Source organism: Dama dama, chromosome 20 (assembly GCF_033118175.1).
Source record: "Dama dama isolate Ldn47 chromosome 20, ASM3311817v1, whole genome shotgun sequence".
NCBI lineage: Eukaryota > Metazoa > Chordata > Mammalia > Artiodactyla > Cervidae > Dama > Dama dama.
In genome coordinates, this window is record NC_083700.1 from 99,218,390 (window position 1) to 99,242,718 (window position 24,329).

The 24,329-nt window shown below is 51.1% G+C and overlaps 1 protein-coding gene across 3 annotated transcripts in view; it reads right to left on the reverse strand.

The window, feature by feature from the left end:
* Positions 1 to 14,156: 14,156 nt before the first annotated feature.
* Positions 14,157 to 24,329, reverse strand: part of PTPRF (protein tyrosine phosphatase receptor type F) — an 83,559-nt gene continuing 73,386 nt past the window's right edge. For all 3 annotated transcript variants that reach the window (XM_061122157.1, XM_061122158.1, XM_061122156.1), the window contains 12 exons: positions 22,810 to 22,907; positions 19,705 to 19,828; positions 19,390 to 19,565; positions 18,539 to 18,658; positions 18,078 to 18,232; positions 17,715 to 18,000; positions 17,408 to 17,586; positions 17,068 to 17,194; positions 16,791 to 16,916; positions 16,389 to 16,543; positions 16,175 to 16,310; positions 14,157 to 15,824 (listed from right to left, as the gene is read on the reverse strand). In XM_061122157.1, the coding sequence (XP_060978140.1) occupies positions 15,756 to 15,824; positions 16,175 to 16,310; positions 16,389 to 16,543; positions 16,791 to 16,916; positions 17,068 to 17,194; positions 17,408 to 17,586; positions 17,715 to 18,000; positions 18,078 to 18,232; positions 18,539 to 18,658; positions 19,390 to 19,565; positions 19,705 to 19,828; positions 22,810 to 22,907 (1,751 nt within the window). In that variant the 3' untranslated portion in view covers positions 14,157 to 15,755. The remainder of the gene's footprint in view (positions 15,825 to 16,174; positions 16,311 to 16,388; positions 16,544 to 16,790; positions 16,917 to 17,067; positions 17,195 to 17,407; positions 17,587 to 17,714; positions 18,001 to 18,077; positions 18,233 to 18,538; positions 18,659 to 19,389; positions 19,566 to 19,704; positions 19,829 to 22,809; positions 22,908 to 24,329) is intronic.

Sequence of the window (24,329 nt, forward strand, 5' to 3'; positions counted from 1 at the left end):
TGGCAAAGTGATGTCTTTGCTTTTTAATATGCTGTCTAGTTTTGTCATAGCTTTTCTTCCAAGGAACATCTTTTCATTTCATGGCTTAAGTCACTGTCAGCAGTGATTTTGGAGCCCAAGAAAATTAAGTCTATCACTGTTTCCATTGTTTCCCCATCTATTTGCCATGAAGTGATGGGACCATATGCCATGATCCTCGTTTTTTGATGCTGAGTTTTAAACTAGCTTTTCACTCTCCTCTTTCACTTTCATCAAGAGGCTGTTTAGTTCCTCTTTGCTTTCTGTCATGAGGGTGGTATCATCTGCATATCTGAGGTTATTGATATTTCTCCTGGCAATCTTGATTCCAGCTTGTGCTTCATCCAGCCCAGCGTTTCTCATGATGTACTCTGCATATGAGTTAAATAAGCAGGGTGACAATATACAGCCTTGACGTCCTCCTTTCCCAGTTTGGAACCAGATTCATTGTTTCATGTCTGGTTCTAACTGTTGCTTCTTGACCTGTATACAGATTTCTCAGGAGGCGGGTAAAGTGGTCCGGTATTCCTATCTCTTTAAGAATTTTCTACAGTTTGTTGTGATCCACAAGTCAAAGGCTTTAGTATAGTCAATGAAGCAGAAGTAGATGCTTTTCTGGAATTCCCATGCTTTTTCTATGATCCAGCAGATGTTGGCAGCTTGATCTGCTTCCTCTGCCTTTCCTAATCCAGCTTGTACATCTGGAAGTTCTCGGTTCATGTACAGTTGAAGCCTAGCTTGAAGGATTTTGAGCATTACCTTGCTAGCCTGTGAGATGAGGGCAATTGTGTGGTAGCCTGAACATTCTTTGTCATTGCTCTTCTTTGGGATTGGAATGAAAATTGACCTTTTCCAGTCCTGTGGCCTCTGCTGAGTTTTCCAAATTTGCTGGCATATTCAGTGTAGCACTTTAACAGCATCACCTTTTATGATTTGAAATAGCTCAGCTTGAAGTTAAGTAGCCTGAAACAAACACTGAGCCTGAGGATATTTGCGGAATAGAAGAGTGAATGATGAACTGAATGAGTAAAGGACCGGGAAGGACTACGTTTGTATGTTAATGATGCCTTTGACTTTCACCTCTGAGTCAGTAGCATTCCAATCTTTGCCTATGGACTAAGCTGCTGAATGTAAACATCTTTCTCAGGAGCTCTGGGCAAAGGGCCTGATAACTAGTTGCCCAGGAAAGAAGCCATGATCTGTAAGCAGCAGAAACACATTGACACATCCTGACCTATTCAGCTTGGATCACTGGGGGAAGCTTCTGCAGCCAGGTCAGTCTAAGTACAGAGAAAGAGAATTCAGGCTCAATTCAGCCTTGCAGACAAAGTCAGTTGGAAAGACCAGTGCCTCCTAGCCTACAAAATATAAAAATGCTCTGAGGCAGACACACACATACCCACAAATACACCCTGGATCTCTACATTTAACAGAAACAGAATTTTTCTTTCTGGCTCTGATTCATCCTCCCGCCCAGCAGAGGATGGCTCAGCATTCCAGCAAAGGCACAGAAGCCATGGAGAGGCACAACAGGAGGCGCCCTGTGGGCCCCCTCTACATCACATTCACTCCTTTTCCCCTTGCTTCCACCAGCTCTTCTCCTTGGCTTGTTCTTTGTTTGTTTGTTTTGTATCATCTTTATCTCAGGCACCAAAATATCTTCATCTCCAAGCCAAATCCCCTCCATTCTTCAAGACTTGACTCAAATTCTCCCCATGTACATTCCTTGCTGTTGTTGTTTTTTGGCTGAGCAGCCTGTGGGGTCTCAGTTCCCCAGCCAGGGATTCAACCCCGGGCCCTTGGCAAGTGAAAGTGGAGTCCTAACCACTGGACTACCAGGGAATTCCAGTGCATTCTTTTATTTAAAGACATTTTATTTATTTATTTATTTTTAAAGACATTTTAAATAGGACCTATTTTGTGCTCAGAGAAGGAAATGGCAACCCACTCCAGTATTCTTGCCTAGAAAATCCCATGGATGGAAGAGCCTGACGGACTACAGTCCATGGGGTCACAAAGAATCAGACATAACTGAGTGACTAACACATTTTTGTGCTGTCTCTGATGATACAAAGATAGACTAAAAAAAAAAAAAAAGATAGACTGACTCTCTCCCACTACTTGGACATTTGAAGGCACCTCGAACTTAGCAAAAGCAAACTCTTGATTCTTCTCTAAACCTGTTTCTCCCTCATTCTTGAGCATTTCAGTAAAAGCACCAGTCTCCATCCGGGTGTACAGAGTCTGTGTTGAGTCTTCCCTCTTGCAGCCCACATCCAATCCTATTGACCTTACTTTCAAAACTCTGTCCTGAACCCTATTCCTCTTACCTCCCTGGCACTACCGTCCCATTTCAAGCCATATCACATCTCTCCTGGACCCCTGCAACCATTGCCCCTTTCAGTCTGTTCTCCACACAGCAGCCGGGGTGATCTTTCTAAAAAGCAAATCTGAATTCACAACTCTATTGAGAATCCTTTAAAAGCTCCCTGTGCCTTCACCATGAACTCCAAGCCCCTTGCCATGACCTACCAGGCCCTGAGTGATTTGGCAACAGGCCACTCTCCACCCCATTCTGCCCCGCTGTCCCTTGCTGTCTGGGCTCCAGCCATACAGGCCTTTGTTCTGTTTTTCTAAAACACTTTTTAAAGGAGCTGTACTCCCTGCTGCCTCAGGACATCTGTTGTTCTTGTTCAGTTGCTAAGTCTTGTCTGACTCTTTGCAACTTCATGGACTACAGCATGCCAGGCCTCCTGGTCCCTCACAATCTCTCAGAGTTTGCCTAAGTTCATGTCCATTGAGTAGGTGATGCTATCCAACCATCTCATCCTCTGCAACCCTCTTCTCCTTATGCCTTCAATCTTTCCCAGCATCAGGGTCTTTTCCACTGAGTCAGCTGTTCCCATCAGATGGCCAAAGTACTGGACCTTCAGCTTCAGCATCAGTCCCTGCATTGAATTTTCAATGTTGATTTCCTTTATGATTGATTTGATCTCCTTGCAGTCCAAGGGACTCTCAAGAGTCTTCAACACCACAGTTTGAAAGCATCAATTCTTCAGTGCTCAGCCTTCTTCATGGTCCAACTCTTGCATCTGTACATGACCACTGGAAAGACCATAACTTTGACTAAATGGACTTTTGTCGGCAAAGTGAGATCTTTGCTCTTTATTTATTTATTTATTTTTTTAGATCTTTGCTCTTTAATACGCTGATTAGGTTTACTAACGGAGAGGGCAATGGCAACCCATTCCAGTACCATTGCCTGGAGAATCCCAGGGACAGAGGAGCCTAGTGGGCTGCCGTCTATGGGGTCGCACAGAGTTGGACACGACTGAAGTGACTTTGCAGCAGCAGCAGGTTTACGAAAGACCATTTCCTCATAGAAGCCTCTCTGACTCCCATGCCAGTTCTGTGTTGTTCTCCTTGCTTTAGGCACTTTTCTTGGAGAGTATCTAGGAGAGTCTGTAATTACGTAAGTGCGTTAAGATCTCTGTGACTAATGTCTGTTTCCCAACATACAGTGAAGCCTCTAAAGGAAGGGACTTTTGTACACTCCAGCAATATGAAACCACACAGGTTGCACTTTGTATAATGCTTAAGCATTCAGGCTCTGGAGTCAAACAGATCTAGATTCAAATTTAGATTCAACTTCCCTTGTAGCTGTGTGGCTTAGGGTGAGTTGCTTGACCTCTCTGAATCTTAATCTTCAGCTGCAAAAGGAGATACTGATATGAGCTAATCTACAAGACTGTTGGAAGAATTAAATCTCAACAATGTAGGTAAAGTGATTGGCACATTTAAGTGGTTAGTGATGCTAGCAGACATTATTATAGCACATTATAGATGTATATCATGTCTTTGTTGGATTTAAATCTTTGGGACCACGTAGGAGCTCAGATGGGAGGAACTGCAGAGGCTGCCCTGAAAATGTGCCCGAGGGAAGGCTAGAAGGGGCCATCCCTGGAAAGAAGCTTGGGACACAAGGTCTTTGTGGGGGCTCATTGAGGAATCTGCTTCTGGGGCCAAAAACCTCACTGCAGGTCAAAGTCCAGTCCAGATCCTGGCTGATCCTTCTTTCTTTCTTTGTTTTAAAAACTTTACTTATTTATTTTTGGCTACACTGGATCTTTGTTGCTCTGTACAGGCTTTTTCTCGTTGCAGAGAGCGGGGGCGACTCTTCACTGTGATGCTCAGGCTTCTCGTTGCGGTGGCTTCTCTTGTTGCAGAGCACAGGCTCTAGGGTGCGTGGGCTCTGCTGCTCCATGGCATGGGGAATCTTCCAAGACCAGGGATCAAACCTGTGTCCCCTGCACTGGCAGGTGGGTTCTTAACCACTGACCACGAGGAAAGTCCTGTTTCTTCTTTCCTTAAGAGCTATTGTTCCTTGGTATATCTCCATATGAGCCATGCCTTCCATCGGGGTGGGGCACGGGGAGACAAGTGGTTCATCAGGGAGAGGGTAGTTTGGTGTGGTGGATGCTGACCCCACCCTAGATGAGGAGGTTGAGGGTGGGAAGACCCTCTAGGATCTGACTAGGGTCTGTGCTTAGTGTGAGAGGTGAAAGGAAGGGAAGGACCTCAGAAGAGCTGGGAGTAGAGATGCTAAAGGTTGGTATTCTGGCAGCCCAGCCATGTTGTCGTTCAGTCGCCCAGTCGTGTCCGACTCTTTGCAACCCCGTGGACTGCAGCACGCCAGGCCTCCCTGTCCCTCACCATCTCCCAAAGTTTGCCCAAGTTCATGTTCATAGCATGGGTGATGCCATCCAGCCATCTCATCCTCTGACACTCTCTTCTCCTTCTGCCCTCAATCTTTCCCACCATCAGGGACTTTTCCAATGAGTCGTCTGTTCGCATCAGATGACCAAAACACTGGAGCTTCAGCTTCAGCATCAGTCCTTCCAGTGAATGTTTAGGGTTGATCTCCCTTAAGTCACTTATTTTGGAGCCCAAGAAGAAAAAATCTGTCACTATTTCCACCTTTTCCCCTTCTGTTTGTCATGCAGTAATGGGGGCGGATTTTAATTCAGTTCAGTTCAGTCGCTCAGTCGTGTCCAACTCTTTGCAACCCATGGACTGCAGCACGCCTGGCTACCCTGTCCTTTACTATCTCTTGGAGTTTGCTCAGACTCATGTTCATTGAGTCCATGATGCCATCCAAGCATCTCATCCTCTGTCACCTCCTTCTCCTCCTGCCCTCAGTCTTTCCCAGCACCAGGGTCTTTTCTAATGAGTTGGCTCTTCACATCAAGTGGCCAAAGTATTGGAGCTTCAGCCTCAGCATCAGATCTTCCAATGAATATTCAGGGTTGACTTCCTTTAGGATTGATTGGTTTGATCTCCTTGCTATCTAAGGAACTCTCAACAGTCTTCTCCAGCACCACAGTTCAAAGGCATCAGCTCTTCAGTGCTCAGCCTGCTTTATGGTCCAGCTCTCACATCTGTACATGACTACTAGGAAGACCATAGCTTTGATTGGATGGACCTTTGTCAGCAAAGTGATGTCTCTGCTTTTTAATACTGTCTAGATTTGTCATAGCTTTTCTTCCAAGGAACAGGCGTCTTTTAATTTCATGGCCGTAGTCACCATCTGCAGTGATTTTGGACCCCAAGAGAATAAAATCTGCCACTGTTTCCATTCCCCCCCACATCAATTTGCCATGAAGTTATGTGACTGGATGCCATGATCTTAGTTTTTCAAATGTTGAATTTCAAGCCAGCTTTTTCACTCTCCTCTTCATCAAGAGACTCTTTAGTTTCTCTTCACTTTCTACCATTATGGTGGTATCTTCTGCATATCTGACATTATTGATATTTCTCCTGGCAAACTTGATTCCAGCTTGTGATTCATCCAGCCTGGTATTTTGCGTGATGTACTCTGCATATGTTAAATAAGCAGAGTGATAATATCCACCTTTGATGTACTCCTTTCCCAATCTTGCACAAGTCTGTTGTTATCCTTTCGTGTGCTAAGTCGTTTCAGTGGTATCTGACTCTTTGCAACCCTATAGACTGTAACCTTCCAGGCTCCTCTGTATATGGGATTCTCCGGGCAAGAATACTGGAGTGGGTAGCCATTTCCTTCTCCAGAGGATCTTCTTGACCCAGGGATTGAACCCACATCTCTTATGCCTCCTGCATTGGTGGTCAGTTTCTTTACCACTAATGCAACCTGGGAAGCCCTGTTATCCTTTTAACAAACATTTATTGAGTCCCTCCTTTAGGCTGGGAGACAAGGGTCCTTATCTTCAAAAAGTTCACAATCCAGTGGAGGAGACAGATGAATCACACAATAATTATAATGCCAATTTGCATTTCATTTCTCCACCGCTGCCTACATAATTTCTCCCCCCCCCCATCTCAGTATGTGAATAGCTGAAGAAGCAAGAATAATATCAGCACAGTGATATGGTTACCAGACCCACAGCACAGCTGGATGTGAGGCTGTCTGGTCAAGGGTGGGGAAGATAGGGGCCAAAGGAGGATTCTGTGAGGATTTGTCCTGACTCAGGTGTGCCAGAAAGGGTGTCCAGGCACTTGTCACCACAGCCTCTGCATTTGTCTACCACGGACACATTCTCATAAAGAAAGTGCCTATCAGAGGGAGAGAAACTAGAAAATGCATTTACAACAGGGAGCATCGAGGGGCAGGCCCTGGGGCAGGCCAAAGGTCTTCACCCATGTTTGTGAGGGGCATCCTCCCTAGAGTAGGGGGTATCTTCTGCCTTAAAGAAATGTGTACTCCTTTCATCCTCCTCCCAAGGGCTGGGCCACACCCCCAAAAATAGCCAGTCCCAGGCAGCCACCACGTTCTACGCCAGAACTGCCCCGAGAGGACCAAATGACAGAGCCAGCAGACACCTTAGGGATGTCACTGAATCTGGGCCTCAAAATGTCCCCACTCAATGCAGAGACCGAAGGCCATGGGGATGCGGCCTCAACCCTCATGAATCTGATAACCCAACTGTGGAGCAATAGACCAGGTGCCTATGCTATTGGGACCCCTAAGCGTTCCTGGGAAGGCTTCCTGGAAGAGATGACTTCCTGGACTCAGGAGGCCTGGGGCTAGAAGGCAGTCAGCGAGGTGGTGGGCTGAGTTTCCAGGCAAAGGTAGGGAACGATGTGTGAAAAGATGAGAGAGAACTAGGCACCCGAGGGAAATACACTTCATTGCCCTGGAGTGACAGGGCAAATCCAGCAGGACCTTGTAGCCTTTAAGGAATTGGGTTACATTCAGGACTCTCCTGGTGGTCCAGTGGTTAACTCTGCGCTGCCAATGCAGGGGGCATTGGGAACTTGGATTACAGGGCTTTCCTGATGGCACAAATGGTAAAGAATCTGCCTGCAGTGTGGGAGACCTGGGTTTGATCCCTGGGTCAGGAAGATCACCTGGAGAGGGGGATGGTTATCCACCCCAGTATTCTTGCCTGGAGAATTCCATGGACAGAGGAGCCTGGTGGGCTACAGTTCATAGGGTTGCAAAGAATTGGACAAGACTGAGCGAGTAACACTTTCACTTTCAAAATAGTTCTAAGGAGGGTTGACAAGATCAGGCTTACTCTTCGGGAGATGTGCTGTTTGGAGAATGAATGGGAGAACCATCCAGGGAGGGGGCAGTAATCTGTCCTGCAAGTGGGTGGAGGACCCTCATTTGTCCTCGAGTCTCCAGAACCTTGCCTGACTATGTTCTTCTTGGCCCCAACTACTAGCATGGGAAAAATAGCATGGAGATTCCTTTTTTACAGTTGAAGTCCAGAAAAGTGTGTGTGTGTGTGTGTGTGTGTGTGCGTGCGTGTGTGTGTGCACACGTATGTGTGCACTGGGGTGGGGATGGAGAGTTGCTGCAAACAACAACAACAATAATAAAAACAAACATAAAACCAAACAGAGAGCATCACCACCTGGAAAAATCACTGCTAACATTTTAGTGTGTATCCTTGCCTCTGCTTTTTTCTTTTACACGTGCCCTAAGAAACTGTCAAAATACAAATTCTGATTCAGTAGGTCTAGAGTGGGGCCTGAGATTCATTTTCTAAAATGCTCCGAAGTGATGCAGATACTGAGGGTCTCCAAATTCACTTGAGCCAGGCTGTAGGCTATGTTTGTGTGTGTGTATTTTGGGTTGTTTCTAACTTTTCAGTATTATAAACAATGCTGCCATGAATCTTTGCCTATAGATTTTTTTAATTTAAATTTCCTTCATATACATTGTAAAATTGTATCACTGAATCAAAGGCAAAGCATATTTTACAGCCTTTGATAGACAAGGCAAATATTCCCCCTAAAAAGATAGAAGCTGATTATATATCCCTACTAGCAATACGCATGTGTGTGCTAGGTTGCTTCAGTCATGTCTGACTCTGTGACCCTATGGACCATAGCCCACCAAGCTCCTCTGTCCATGGGAGTCTCAGGCAAGAATACTGGAGTGGGTTCCCATGCCCTCTTCCAGATCTTCCGGGCCCCAGGGAGTCTCGAACCAGAGTCTCCTAGGTGTCCTGCAGGTGGGTTCTTTACCACCAGCGCCACCTGGGTGCTCAAATCCCCACAGCATATTAGCATATTTTTGTCCACTGGTTGTCGCACACTAGTACCTCACTGTTCCTTCGATTGTACTTCTTTGATTAATAGTGAGGCTGAGTATTTCCCCCTATTTTATTGGAATTTGTGTATCTTCTTTTGTAAATTGCCTATTTGTGTCCATGCCCATTTTTCTATTAGGGTGTTTACTTTTGTTCTTATTGATTTGAAAGATTTAGATTTAACCCCTTGATTGTTACAAAGGTTTTGCAAGGTGTGCCTGAGAAACCATGGTATTTAGATAAAGCTGGAGTGAAAGATTCAAGGAGAGATGAGCCAAGAACTGAAAAAGAGCATGTCTAAAGCGCTGGGCTGTGGACCCGGAATGCTAAGAGCCTGCACTGCCTGCCTTACAGCCCTCGTTCTAGAAGCTGAGATGGCTGGACACATCAGATAGTGTTTCCTCCCTCTCAGCAGGGCTGCATGGGCAAGCTTGCTTTTGATCTTAAATTTTAGTCTTCATTTAGAGTCCAATCAGCTTTTCTTTCTTTTACATTAACATATATTCTTCAGATACATTGTTGTCAATTTTATCAATAAAATCTGCAATCAGAATTGAGGATGGAGTTTTAAAAAAATAATTTAATATCTAGTGGAGGAAAAACAGGGACTGGCACTAATTATTATTTTTTTGCACTAATTAGTTTTAAGAAAAAATATAATGATGGGGGACTAGCTAGCTGTGTCAGATAATGAAACAAAGCCGCACAAGTTAAATGAGTAGTTCTGGTTTAGACTAGATGAACAGACAAGTGAAACAAGCTTCAGGCCCAGAGTACAGATTAGACTCTGTACTTGTAGTAACTTCAAATGTGATAAAAAGGAGGCATTACCAATCAGGACAGGGAGAAAGGTGACCTAAACAAATAAGTATTTTGGGAGAAAACCCCAATTTAGATACTCACATTAGCTATACTCCAAGGGATTTTCAAACAGAAACGTTCTGAAAGATAGTAAGTAGATGATCTCAGACTGACGGATAAACCAGGGCTGAGAAAACCACAAGCCCAAGATCCCTGAGTCAAGGGTCATTCTTCCTAAGTGAAGCCTGAACTGGGTTTAAGTTCAGAATTTACAATTAAAAAAATCAAATTGGTGATCAAGCAAATATCAGGGTAACTTGATAAAGAAACCTGTTAGCAAAGCATCAACAGTGCCATACAACCCTCCTCCTTCAACAACTGGTTCATACAGTACTAGAAACAATAGCTTTAAAAGTTTCTGGAAACTTTTTTTTTTTGGTCTCATTGAAAAGCATGCGGGATCTTAGGTCCCAGACTAGGGACTGAACTCGCTACTCACACTCCCCTGCTCTGAAGTGCAGAGTCTTAACCAGTGGACCGCCAGGGATATCCCCAATTTTGTTTTTTCAATAAAGAAGCCTATGCCAGACAAAGTTAAAACTGAGAGTGAATGTGAGAAAAAGATATTTTCAGGAATACAATAATCAGAAAGTTTATAATCCTATGAGAAAAAATTTGTGAGAGGTATTCTACCAAAGTAAAGAAAAAGGCTCAAAATGCTGAATAAGAAACTGTGGCAGTGGAGTGTGCTCCAGAGGAGAAGGAAATAAGGAAAAAAGTAGAGAGAGTTATTTGAAATTGATGCTTGAAAGGTTTTTCATAAACATCCAGTTAAAATGCTGTTTATAGGTTCTTTATATTTAGGACCAGACAATTATACTAATAGATCAGAAAATATTATAAACCTTGACAATGCAAAATAAAAAATGGTAGTTGGAGGAGGGAGAATCAAGGAGAGTAGGCTAATTTTCTCATTCTCCATAGAGGGTAATTTAAAGGATACTGCTCAGGGTGATAAATCAGGAAATAAATGTTTAAATATATTGTTTAAGGTCATGAGAGAGCTCATAAAGAATTAAAAGAAATATACGACAAAATCAAGAGGAACAGGTGGGAGTTCACCTAAACTGACCAAATTCCACAGGTTTTATTGTGAGGACTCACCAGGTATATTACTATGCAACTTAGTGTGGGAGATGTACTGCTCACACCCAAACGACTAAAATCAGAAGCTCTAGGAAATGAAACTGTTGTGGGGAGGAGGGAGGAAAACTTACCTTTGGTTTTGTATTTTTTAAGACTGTTGGAATTATTTAAATTATTTTTATTAAAGAAAAGGTACGCATGTACTTTTCGTTTTTGGCTGTGTTGGGTCTTCACTGCTGTGCGCGGGCTTTCTCCAGTTGTGGAGAGCGAGGGCTACTCTGGTTCCTTGTGCGGGCTTCTCTTGTGGAGCACAGGCTCTAGGGCGCCTGGGCTCAGAAGTTGTGACTCACGGGCTTAGCTGCTCTGTGGCAATGTGGAATCTTCCCAGACTGGGGATCGAACCTGTGACCCCTGCACTGGCAGGCAGACTCTTATCCGCTATAGCACCTGGAAAGTCTGTATCTACTTTTTCCTTTAGTAAAAAAGCTATACTAATAACCATTAAAAAAAATTTATGGCATATCCATAACAGAAGAGTATGTAGCAGTTTAAAAACTGTTAAAACTAGTATGGAAAGAAGTTCCCACTAATATGAAAAGAGCAATTTGCAGAAAGATGTGAACAACAGGATGACAGTTGTATAAAAATAAAGTTTATACATGTTTTAAGATTCATATAAAATACCCAGAAGAATATAGAATAAATTGGAATTCCCCCCAGGGAGTCGGGGGGCAAGGAAATGGGGGAAACTTTAATGTTTTACACCTCTATATGGAAGATTTTTGTTGTTCTAAAAGATGAAGTGTTGGGACTTCCCTGGCAGGCCAGTGGTTAGGACTTGGCACTTTCATTTCAGGGGCATGGGTTTGATCCCTTGGCCAGGGAACTAAGATTCCCCCAACAGGCACAGCATGATGAAATAAAATGAAGTACTGGTTATACCATTTTAAAAGTTTGTCCTTTTAAAAATATTCTTTACAGAAAATTTAGAAAATTATGAAGAAAAAAGCCACCTACACTCACAGCTCTTGGTGTATTTCCTTCTAAATTTATTTTTTTCCTCTATGCATCTGATTCTGTCTCTAGCTATGGGCAGGGAGCAGTGGTGAAAGAGCCCTGGAGAGTCAGGCAGACCCTCCTGAAATTTCCAAATTCCTCCAAATCACTCAACTCTTATGCACAGCTTCCCCTTCTCAACAAATGGCAATTTCATCCTTCCAGTTGCTCAGGCCAAAACTGTGGGGTCAACCTTGACTCCTTTCTCTCACCCAGTCCATAAACAAATCCTCTTAGTTCTGCTTCCAAGACAGAACTGGTATCTGGCCACTGCTCACACCTGGATCTCTGCCAAAGTCCTCCCGTTGGCCTCGAAGCTGCCCCATTTCCTCTCCAACCTCATCTTCCACCGCTCTCCCATCCCCTGCTTACGGTGTCACGGCCACACGTGCCTCAACCCATGAGGCACATTCCTGCCCAGGGCCTCCGCTCCAGCTGCTCCTCCAGCCTGGATGCTCATTTCAAAGACGTTCAGGCCAATCCATCACCAGCTTTGTCTTTCCTCAAATCCCATCTTTTCAACACTGCTTCCTCCGACCACCGTGATTATTAACCAAACCTTCCCCATGTACCTATTCTAATCCCCCACCCCATACATAACACCTATCACTTTCCAACAAGCTATATACATGTATTATTTTTCACATGCATGTTTCCTCCTGCTAAGAGGATAAACACCACTCGGGCAGAAATCTGTGCCCTGATGTGAGTAGCCCACGGCGCGTGCTCAAGTTACTTGTTAAATGAGTGAATGAGGCCTGATGTTCTCATCTACAAAATGGCCTAGTAGGACCCACCCCACACACTGCTGTGAGGATCACATGAAAAATACCTATTTCAAATTACTTGCAGAGCAGGGTCCTGCAGCCTCAGAAACCCATGGAGTTTGGGCTGACTGTGAAGGCCTGGCCAGGTCTGGTTAGGACAGTGTCACGGTCACGTCTGCTAACAGAATCATTCAGGTGGCAATGCTGAGGATGGGTTGGCTGGGGCAGGGCTGGGGGCAGGCAGAACAGGGAGCAGGATGGCAGCAGTCCAGACAGGAGAAGGCGGGTCCTGGAAATGCAGAGAACCAAACAGGTGCAGAAGAGGCCAAAAGGGCAGGGTTTGGTGATTAGTTGTGAGGGTGAGGGAGGAAGAGGAGAGGTGCCTGATTGGGGAACCTGTAGATGGGGTGCCTCACACTGAGATGGGGAGCCCTGGAGCCTCGAGGAGTGGGTTGGGAGAGGGTGACAGCCCAGAGGAGGGGGCCTGACACCAGGCGATAGAAAGGGCAGGGACTCTGGAACAGCCGTAACCAGGTGTGGGTCCCAGCTCCGGCACCGACTTGCCCTGCGTGGTCTGCCTGCTGAGTTGTTCTGAGGCTAAGTGATCATGCCCATAAAGCAATGTCTGCAGAGTCTGCCTAGTACAGTTCATATACTGTTGCTCTTCAAGTGACCATCTGATACCTACCCTCACTTGATAATGTTTAATGGCTCACTATTAGGAAATTTAAATTTAATATCAAGAATAATGCAATGATGGCACTGTTTTTCTGAATGAAAATAAATATGCCAGGCACTGAGCTAGGAGCTAGAGAAACCACGGCCACCAGAGACTGCTGGCAACACTGGGGGGCAGTGAGGGCCTCGAAAGCATGGTATAGAGCCTCTGTTCAGCATGGTACAGAGGCTCGCCACCCAGCAAGGAGTCCACAACCAGCTCAAACGCCTCAGCTGCCTTCAGTCTCCTTATGTCTGTCTACCCCATTCATGGGTGTTCTTTGTAGTCTATCATATTTGTTAGTCTGTTTCTTGCTTCCAAGCCTTTGTACAAGTTACTCTCTCCATTGGAAATGCTGTTCCCATCTTTTGAAAGAAAGCCTTACTTAGCATATCACTCAGAATCCAGTTTACGTCACCTCCTCCAGGAAGCCCTTCCTGATCCCGCTGCAGGGTGAGGTGCTGCCGTAGCACCTCTGTGTTGGGCTCACCACAATACCCTCTATATTTGGTCACTGCTGACCACATGTATTTCTCTTCTCCACTTGTTCTGGACCTTGTTTATCTCTTGTCCCCAGAAGTTCCAAGGTTCCAACCTGGTAGGACTTATCTGATTACCAGTGGAGAGACCACTACAAATGTTGCTCTGTGTCCAGGAGCCGGATGGCCACACTGGGTCTAATACCCACACTGCAGGAATTACGAATATCCTCTAACCAATTTCCATATGGTCTTGGCTGCCACTGCCACAGTGCCATTCTTTTCCTTACAGTAGGGGAAAAGGAGAGGGAGGAGGTGAAGGAGAAGGGGGTGTGGCGACCCAGAATGTGGCAGGGGGTATGCTGCCAGCCGGCGGAGCTGGGGCTCATGTCAGGGTGCTCCCTCCACACACTTGGTGGCTCAGTCATCAGGCTCCCATCTGAAACTGGTCACCATGCCGGGAGCCTGTCTCATCACCAGATCCTCAGGACAGTCACACTGTCTCCTGAGGAGCAGGAAATTGGCAGAACCCACCCTGAGGGACTGACAGCCCAGACTCGCATTCCAGAAAGAGCAGAGACAAGAGACCAGATTTGTAAGAAATCTGATTATTCAAATTTAATACCATCAAGAATTATGCAATGATGCTGTAGTTTTCTTAACAAATAGAAAACAGACTGTGTACAACAGTGAACTCTACAGCACTAGCATCCACAAGGTAAAAATGAATGTCTCATTCAACATTACCAACCCTGGATTGTTGATCTTGACAGCCTAGCTAGATCTGGGGATGTCCATCTCGCGTCCCTCGGCTAAAACAGCTATGCACCCTTCCCGCCCCCACTTACCTACCTAGATAGTGCTGCCCAGAGGAAGAGGCCCTCTCCCTGCCCCTCAGCAAGCCGAGATAATAAAGAGTTGAGGATAGTACCATTGAGAGAAGTCCAGTAGTCTTGCCACATTGGTTTAGGAGGGCATCTTGAAGAAGTGGGAAAGAGCACTCCTTGGGGGCTTTGAAGACAGCTGCAAACCAGGGAAGGAAGTCATCTGGCCCCCACTCGGAGGACAGACGTGTGCTACCAGGCCCACTGGCCTCGACCTGAACGGCCAGCCGCACCCCTGCTTGGCCCTGAGGTGTGTGGGGCGTGGCACACACCCTGACCAGTGCCCATGGTCTCGGCCACGTGGCCAGACCCACAGCCTACCAACACTGTGCCATCCTGCAATGCTGGACAAAATGCAGGCTCTGTGGACCCAGAGGGAACCCCCAGGCGCCCAGAGCCACCTACCCTCTCATGGGTTTGAAGAAGAGGCCAGGGGGTGCCTCTCTTTTTTTTTCTTGGGTTTTCCTTTTTTTTGGATTTTTTTTGTTTTTCGTCTTTGCTTTATCTTTAACCTTTGCAAAACACGATGGTGATGAGGAACGCCTGCTCCCCCAGACACATCTGTGGTTCTGGGCTGTGAATGTTACACACGCACTGGAATAGACAACTGGGGGTGAGGGCTTCCCATTTCCTCTCCCCCACCACGGTCTGTGGGGCCTCAAATAAGGCTCTTACGGAAAAATGGAACAGAAATTAAACCCCCCAAATGTGTTTCCCTGCACTTGGCTGAAATAGGGTCTTGTCAGCAGGACGGGAAGGGCAGCCGGGTCAGCAGTGCCTCTGCTCAGGCTGGCGGCCCCGGCTCCACACACGGGGAAGGCACGCTCCGTCCTGCAGCAGCGAAAGTCGTACCAAAGGAAAGGATCCAAAGTGAACTCAAGGAGAAAACAAACTATTCCCCCGTCCCCCACAGCAGCCCAGTCTGCAGTTAAGAATTTGCAAAAAGAAAAGTCAGAGGGAAGAGGCTATAATCCCTGTCTACCCCACTTAACGTATAAAAAGGGAGGCTTCGCTCCCATCCCCCCACCCCATGAGAAGAAGCATGAGAACCGGCAGCAGAACAGAGAGTTCGCAGTGGCTCTGGGGCGGGCGTAGAGGGCAGAAACAGGGCCGTGGTGCCTGCCTGCTGGCCCGCCCCCTCGCCCAGGGCAGTTCTGGGCTCTCTGTGCGGTGTGGCAATGTTCCTGAAATGCTGTGGTCCCAACAGCATCCGTGCAGGAGGGCTGGACGATGGTCGGTATGGCTCAGAGGAGCTAGGTCCCCTCCGGAGCCCCCAGGCGGGGGTGGCGGAGGAGAGGGGGCGGTAGTTACGTTGCATAGTGGTCAAAGCTGCCGAGGTACTCCAGGGCCGCGCGGTAGCACAGCTGGTACTGGTCCTACAGGACAGGGGGCCGGTCAGCACGGGCAGATACCCCCTACACATGGCCAAGGGCACATGCACTGCAGCCAATGGTTCATGGACTTAGCCTCTGCTGGCCAGGAGCAGGGGCTGGACCCAGACATCTGCTCGGGTTTCCCCCCGCCACCCCAGTCTGCCCCTAGATCGTGTACCCCTGTAAGGACGGCCACGTGCGACCCTAGCTGGGAGCCAGGCATACCACCAGCACCCAGAGCACAGCTGCTGACGGGGAAGTGGGTCTGGCTCACCCCTCCCCTGTGCTTTGGGCAATGCCAGTGGCATGTGTCTGGGAGAAGCCAGCCTCAGCCTGGCCAGTGGCCTGCATACCTCCGTCTGCACCATGGCTGGGCGCTGTGTGCGCAGGGTCTTCACGGTCTGGAACATGTCAACCACGCCTTCATAGCGCATCCGCTCCAGGACGATGCTCAGTGTGATGAACACCCCGGTGCGGCCCACGCCAGCACTGCCCAGGGAGAGCACCGGGTCAGGGCTCCCACCCCAGGCCCCCGACCCGCCCAGCCCTCCGCGGGGCCGGCCCCACCTGCAGTGCACCGTGATGGGCCCGTCCTGCCCGAACTGCTCCTTGGTCTTGTGCACCTGCCCGATGAAGTCGATGAAGCCCTCGCCCGTTTTAGGCACGCCCTGCTCCGGCCAGTCCGTGAACTGGAACTGCCGGATCGTCCTCGACTGCCCATCCTGGGAGAGGTGGCAGGGCCCGGGGTCAGGGCTGGACTGGCAGCAGCCCCTGGCCAGGTGGGCAAGGCAGCTGCACAGCTAAGCACCCTAAGGCCATCCTGGGAAATGGGCTCGCTGCCCCCACACCTGACCTTAGATTCCTACGGTTGGAGCGGGGGTACCATGCAGGCAGCCCCCACCCCAGAGGGGCTCGGCAGTGTCACACACATGCCTTCATGCACATATACACACTCCCCTGTCCACTCACCCGGGCGTCCGTGACCTTGAACTCACGCAGAATATACTGGGGCATGTTGTACTCGGCCATCGGGTCGACGACAAAGTACTGGTAGCGGGCAGAGCGCTCTGCAGGCCAGTACTGGTGGCATTTCTCCTGTGGACAGAGGGCCCGGCCCTGGGGTCAGGAGGGGAGGAGGTGGGGAGTGGAGGAGGGGGGAAGGGGAGCTCCAGATTTCAGAGGATTTGGGAGCTCATGGGGCCGGGAGGGAAAGGCCGCGATTGAGGAGGGCCACTGGTGTGCTCACCCTGCCCATCTCCCGAAGCCTGGTCAGCATGACAATGATGGTGGAGTTGTGCTCCCACAACATGCGCCAGAAGTCCTCCGTGCTCTCTGCCAGAGGCCCCTGCGTGGCTATGTAGGCCTTCTGCTGTCTGGGGCGGACACAAGACTGGACATGCTGGAGGTGCTGCTGCCCCCAGGGTCTCCCCATGGCTGCCTAGTCCCTTGGGGCCCCACTCAGCTCACCCTTCCTCTAAGAAGCCCACCCAGGTCTTCCGGGCCAGCCCGACCCTGTTGTGCTCCCCACCGGCCAGGTGCAGGCCCAGCTACTCGTGGGCGTGATGGGCAGTCACGAGCGTGCTGACCTATAGCCATCCAGGAAGCTGGCGTTGATGTAGTCAGAGCCCTCCACGCCGCGGATGGGCTGCAGACACACACGGGTCAGTTCGTAGGGCATGATGTTCACCAGGCGGTTCTTGAACTTGTTGCAGGGCAGGTTGGCGCTGATGAAGCGAGATGTGTGGGCCTTGGAGTTGGCCAGCAACTAGCGAGAGGGAAGGGCTGGTCAGGCTGGGCTTCCTGGGAGGGGGGGGGGGTGGGGGGGGGGGGCGGGGGGTGTCCCCATGACCCAGTCCAGGCACTGGAGCCAGGCAGGCCCAGCCCTGAGCCCACCTTGAACTCCAGCTCCATGGCAGTCACACTCTCCCCGGGAGGCACTTGGCCCAGCTTCTGGATGTGGGCGTAGAGGTTGCGGGCGGGCACCTCCGTGTGTCCACACGTGGCGGCCTCCAGCAGCGCCTCATGGATGAACACATACTGGTCCTCAGTCTGCACCATGTAGTTGCGCTGCGCCCGCATGCACGTCACGTGGCCGTAGATGTCCACCGTCTTCTCATGTTTCATCCGCTCTAGCATGGCGTCGATGACGATGAAGCAGCCCGTGCGGCCCACGCCCGCACTGCAGGAACAGGACTCAGCCTGGGCAGAGGCCTCCCTCACCTCTGACCCATCCCCACTGGAAGCCCCCCACCTCACCTGCAGTGCACCACCATGGGCCCTGCGTCCAGGGGGTTGCAGGCCTTGACCCGCCGCAGGAAGGCCAGGATAGGGGTCGGGTACTCGGGGACTCCGTGGTCTGGCCAGGCCATGAACTGGAACTGACGCAGCTCCCGCTTCTCACTGGAGCCACTCTGTGGAGGACGCAGCAGAGATGGAATGAGTGACCAGGAACCATGCCTGCTACAGCCTGCCCCGACACTGAGGCCGGACCCCGGCTCTCCGACGGGACTCAGAAGTCACACGGGGCAGCCTGAAGGAGCTCGTGTGCTGCTTCTGTCCATCCTGCCCATGGCACCAGCCGGCATGGCCTGCTCACACCTCCAAGCCCTGACCTCCAACACTGACTCCCACTTGCCCCCACTCGCCCAGCACACCACGCCCAGACCATGGTGCTCACAGGCTCTAGGCTGGGGCCAGGCACCAGGGCAGGACTTTACCTTGTGGAGCGCGAAGGTGCGCACAGTGTAGGTGGCCAGCTCCACCGTGTCCAGCAGGGTCACCTGGATGAGGCCGTAGGTCTCGGTGCCACGAGCTGGCCAGTACTGATCACATTTCACCTGCAGAGGGACAGCAGGGGGGGCGGGCAAGGGTGTCAGAGGGACCCAAAGGCTCAGACAGGCAGGGCCCAGGGCAGGAGCTGGCGGAAGGCCCAGCTGTGCTAGCTGCCAGGCCCCTAGCCTCCGAGATCTCAGATTCATCATGCCACCCCCTCACCAGACCAAATCAGGGCCTCACACTAGGCCGCCACCCCTGTCCTCGCGAGGGGAATGAGGGACGTAATTGAAAATCATTTATTCATGACCAGATCGCACCAGGTGCATTTTCTGCCAAATTTACCCATAACGTTTATACACCATTTTCAAGCTCTGTAAATTTTATGTTCCAGTCAATGCTTTGCTGTGCAAAAGCAGATAACAGCAGCTCTTTCCACTAATTAACTTAGGAGATGTGTTAAGGCCCCAGCAACACTCCAGCATCTAGGGAACATGTGAACCTCCCAGAAACATGCAGTAACTGGGGGACATATTAACATTCTTGGAAAATGACAGCATCTGGGACAACACATTAACACGGTAGGAAACCACTGGCGTCTGGGGAACATGCCATGTCCCAGGAGCACCCAGCAGCTGGGATACGAGGACAACCCAGGAGAACAATAGCACTTGGCAAGTCCCCTGAAGGGCGTCTTCCCACAGGGACAGGCAGAGGTGCCCAAAGTCACCTGGTGGCCAAGTATCCATACCTGCCCCCCCCCACCCCCGGGCAGGGCCCTGCCGCACAGCCTCACCCGGGACTTCTCCTCCAGCCGGGTCATCATGACCACAGTGGCTGTGCGCTGCTCCCACACCATCCGCCAGAAATCGCCCATGGTCTCAGGCAGCGGGCCCTGCGTGGCAATGTAGGCGTTTTGCTTGCGGTAGCCATCGATGTAGTTGGCGTTGATGTAGTCACTCCCGGGGACACCTACGGGCAGGAAGGGACACAGGAGAGCATTATCTCGGGGCCTCCAACCTAGTCCGTGGGCCTCTTCTGGAGGAGGAGACATCACCCAGTAAGGAGGAGGAGAGCCAGGGGATGGGAAGGGGCCCCACCCTAGGCTCACCGTCGATGGAGGTAAGGATGACTCGAGAGTGGTCGTAGGCAATGACGTTGGCGTAGCGGTTCTTCGGCTTGTTCACCTCCAGGTTTGAATTCTCCCACGTGAACTGCTGTCCCGGGTCAATCGACTGCAGGGAATGAAGGAGGCAGGTGGAGTGGGGCAACAGCCAATCTCTACCTAGTGCCCCCAGGAGACCCCGCCTTCCAGGTGGTGCCCACATCCCCTGTTGCTCCCAGGCCACAGTCACTGGCTCTGTCCCGTGGTGCTGGGGAAGGCTGAGCCCCAGCTCCCCAGCCATGGGGCACAGAGAACTGGTCAGCAATGTGACAGACTGAAGACACCTCTGACCAAGGTACCAAATCCGCTTGCCTAGGAGAGTGGTGGTGGTGGGGGTGTGGGCAGGGAAGTCCCTCAAGCCCTGCACCCAACTAGTGAATGAGGGCAGAAGCGAGAGGCGGCCACCTGCGCATGACCCAGTGCTGCTGGGCTCCAGACACGCCTGCATGGCCTCGTGCAGCTCTCCTCCTCCCTCTCTGGCTGTTCCTTCTCAGAGGCAGGACACAGTGCTTCTCTGGGGCTCATTCCTCGGCCCTCTTTACACCCTCCAATCTTTCCTGGATGAGCTCACTGGCTCTCAGGACCTCACGCCCATATGCTGGAGCTGACGTAACTCAACTGTAGCCCAGAGTCTCCCCTGAGCCCCGGTCTGCAGAGCCCACAGGCCCCGGACATCCCACCAGGATGCCCCACACTTCTTCAGTCTCAGCCCTTGCCGAGCTGAGCTCATTGGCTCCCCCGTGCAAACCCAGCTCTGCTGCTGTGGCTCTCAAAGCCGCGGCCACAACCTGCCAGTCATCCTCCAAACTCCTCTGTGCCCCCCGTCTCATCCGTCACCACGTCCCGATGCTCCCTCAGCTCCTTGGCTCTCGCCAACCTGCTGCCAGGGCCTCAGCTGGGCCACCCCCGCTCAGACTGAGCATCTCCCTGCCTCTTTCCTTTGCCTCTTTCCCTGCCTCTTTCTGTCTTGCAGCCAGAACAATCCTTATAAAATGCCGATCTGATGATCAATTCTCTGCTTAATGCCTTCCATGGGTCCTTGTCACTTCGGATGATAATAACAACAGCTGAATCTCAGCAAAAACTTACTGTGTGCATGGCGCTATTCTCTGCACTCTGTGTATTCCCTCTCCCAATCCTCCTATGAAACCAGTTCTATTATTACCCTCCTTTTACAGATGAATACGACCCGAAGTTCTCAGCACAGCACAACACCTGCCTGTTGGTTTCTGTACCAGCCTGTTAGTCTCCCCAGGTCAGTAAGCACTTCCGTGAGACCCCAGCACACCCCACCCCTAGCCTGCCCGCTTCGTGCTGCTGGAGGACCTTCTCTGTACATCTGCATATTTAACACCACGGCATGAGGTCACATTTAGCGTTCTCTGTCTGCACTCATCTCCCTACCGACTGAGTTCCCTGTGGGCACTTGTCTCCACACTCCCAGTAGCTAGCACGGGCTAAGTGCTTGATGCTGCTGATCATTAAAGGTAATAGAGCTATTGGATCCTGGCTGCAGAAAAGCTCTCGGCAGGCCAGGGTGGCCAGAGGCAGCTTCCTGGAGGAGGAAGGTCTGTAAGGGGACCGCAGATAGGAGCAGAGAAGCGGCAGAAGGTAAGAGGACATCGCAGGTCTGGACAGTGAGGTGCGGGGCCCCACAGGAGGAAGGGTTAGTGGGACGTGGAACTGCATGAGTGAAGGCCTCATGGGAACTGGAGGCAGGGAGCTGGACTCGGTGGCTCCATCCCCCTTGTGGGGGGGCCCTGGGCAGGGCAGGCCCCCCAGTGGGAGCTCCACAGGAAGAGGCAGCACCCTGTCCTCTAGGCAGATGTGATCATCAATTCGCCTGCCAAGCTCAATTTCCTCTGCGGAAACCTGACCCACAGCCCTTGGAAGTGGAGCTCTGGTGCCCAGGACAGCAATCAAAGTGGAAGGACGTGTGACCGGAGGGAAGTGGATGCACTGGCAGGGCAGAGCTAGCCCTTCGATCACCCATCCATCCATCATCCACCGAGGCGAATCCTGTGCCAGGCCTGCGCCGGGAGCGGGCACTGAGTGCGTTGAGGCAGAAGACGCTTTAACAACACCTTCGCCAGTACTCCTCACAGAGGTCTGGGCTCTCCTTATCACCTCCTTCACTAGCAAAGCATCTCTCCAGCTGGGAGCTGGAAGCCTTGACTCCAGGAGCAGTGCTCAGAAGCCTGAGCCCCCAGCATGCATGCGTGCTCGGTTGCTTTAGTCATGACCCCATGGGCTGTAGCCCGCCAGGCTCCTCCATCCATGGGATTCTCCAGGCAAGAATACTGGAGTGGGTTGCCATTTTCTTTCCAGGGGATCCTCCCAACCCAGGGATCGAACCCATGTCTCTTATGTTTCCTGTACTGGCAGGCGGGTTCTTTACCACTAGCGCCTCCTGGAAGCAGGCAGAGTTGAAACCATGGTGAAGGAGGCACCTGGAGGGCCCGGAGCAGGAAAGTTTATGCAGCCCAGGCAGCAGGAGTCAGGCTCCCAGACTCCCCATCTCTGTGATAGGCACTCTGAGCACACGCATGTGCAGGCACAGGCTGCCAGATGGGTTCCACTACTCATCAGTGACGTGACCTTAGGCAAGTCATTCCCCTCTCAGAGCCTCAGCCTCCTCATCTGTAAGATGGGATAACACCAGTTCCCATCTCATAGCGTTGTAGGGAGGACATAAATAGATGGTGCATGCAGAGTCCCTAGCCTGGAGCTGGCTGGCACGGAGCTGTCTACAAACGCCAGTTGTTATTACTGATTGTGTTTATGACCTTCCATCTGCCTCCCTTAGCTCAGGGGCATGTGACTTTGTGTCCTCATCTCAGCGTGCCTGAAAGGGTCTTGACCAGGCCCAGTATCTAAGAAGCTGAGTTCCCCACTGGCTACTGCTGACCCCTTCCGTCTGTGCTCTTGGGCAGCAGCCTAGAGCCCACCACCCGCTCCCCAAACACACAGCAGGGGCCTGAGGCAGGACAGGAGCTGGCCTGGGGCCAGGCATATGGTGGTGGTGGGGCTGGCGGGGAAGGGATAGCTCACCTCGTACTCCTGGGAGAACTTGAGGCCGTCATTGGCTTTGAGGCGCTCGATGTTGTCAGCCAGGTCGGTGATGGGGATGGGCGGGTGGTCTCGCATACCTGGGAGCAGGGCGGGTACATGAGCAGAGTTAGCGTGAGGCCTGAGCAGGTGGCGGAGACAGCCCGATGCATGGATGTGCGTGTGTGAACACGTGTAACCATGGAGCACGCAGCACTGGTGGCATGGAGATAGCGGCGCATGCGGCGACAGGGGTGGCGGGGCACACAGCGGCCGGGGGCGGGAGGGGACAGGTTGGGGTATGTATGCCGTGGACACGAGTGGACATGGCCAGGTGACACGGTGTTGAGTGGCTGGTCCTCCTCCCAGGTCAGGGCCGGACACCCAGGCGGAGGGCAGCGGACAGGACAGGGCTGGGCGGCCTCAGCCTGTGCCCTGCCCGCGGGCCCTCCTCTGGACAGCGCTCCTGCCCTCAAGGCGCCAGTCACCATGGGAGGCTCTGTGACGTCATCGTCCCAGCACCCAGCATGTGGATGGAGTGATCACGACGTACGGAGATAGGGCAGAGTGATGAGGAAGAAACTCAGAGGGAGAGGTAGAGAAGAGGAGGGAGACACTGGGGCAAGGAGATGGGAGAGGCACCGGAAAGGAGTAGGACTGAGGCGGGAGGTGGGAGAGGCAGAGACGAGAGGGGGCGGCTGGAGGAAGGGGGCGAGGTGAAGAGAGAGTGGGACGCAGAAGGGAAAGACGGGGGTGAGAAGGTGGAGGGAAGACAGCAACGGAGAAGAGAAGAGCTCAAGGAAGGACAGAGGCGACGGTGAGAGAAGGAGAGGAGACGCACAGAAGCCAGAGTGGGCCCCAAACGGGGAGCGTGAGAAACTAACTTGAGATATTCGGGCAACTGGGGACACTGGAACCTGCAGAGAAAAAGAACAAAAACAGCGGGGCAAGAGAAGGACACCCGTTAACCTCTGGTTACATCGCTGTTGGGCTGCAGCCAGCAGGGGTCTGGGGGGCTCGGAGGGCCGGCCCACCGCAGCCCCTTCTGCTCCACCCGCCTCAAGTGACAGATGCCCCCCTCCCACCCCCCAAAGCCTGCACGGCCTTGGGGGCCTCTTTCTGTGATGAAATTCTAAGTCCAAGCCAACCTCGTGGCCTCTGATGACCAAGTTTGACCCTGGCTATTTCCAGATCATTTGGCAAAAGAGAAGTGTGCTTTTAGAGAGAGGGAAGGCATGTGCGGTGAGACAGAAGGGTGAGTCCCCGGCAAGGATGGGCAGATGGGGACCGCGTCGCTCTCTCAGCTCTTCTGTGCATTTCAAGCATTTTCAGAATGAAAGTTAGATCACGAGGGAAAATAATAAACATTTGCTGAACTAAAAACATGGGAAAGGGAACCCTCAGCGGTGCCGCCATTCCAGCCAACCCTTCTTTCTGGTCACTGGTTCCCTCCTTGGATAACCCTGCGCACAGAGACCCCTCTCCTGGCCAGCAGCCTTGTCCCCTGATCTCAGCACCTCTGA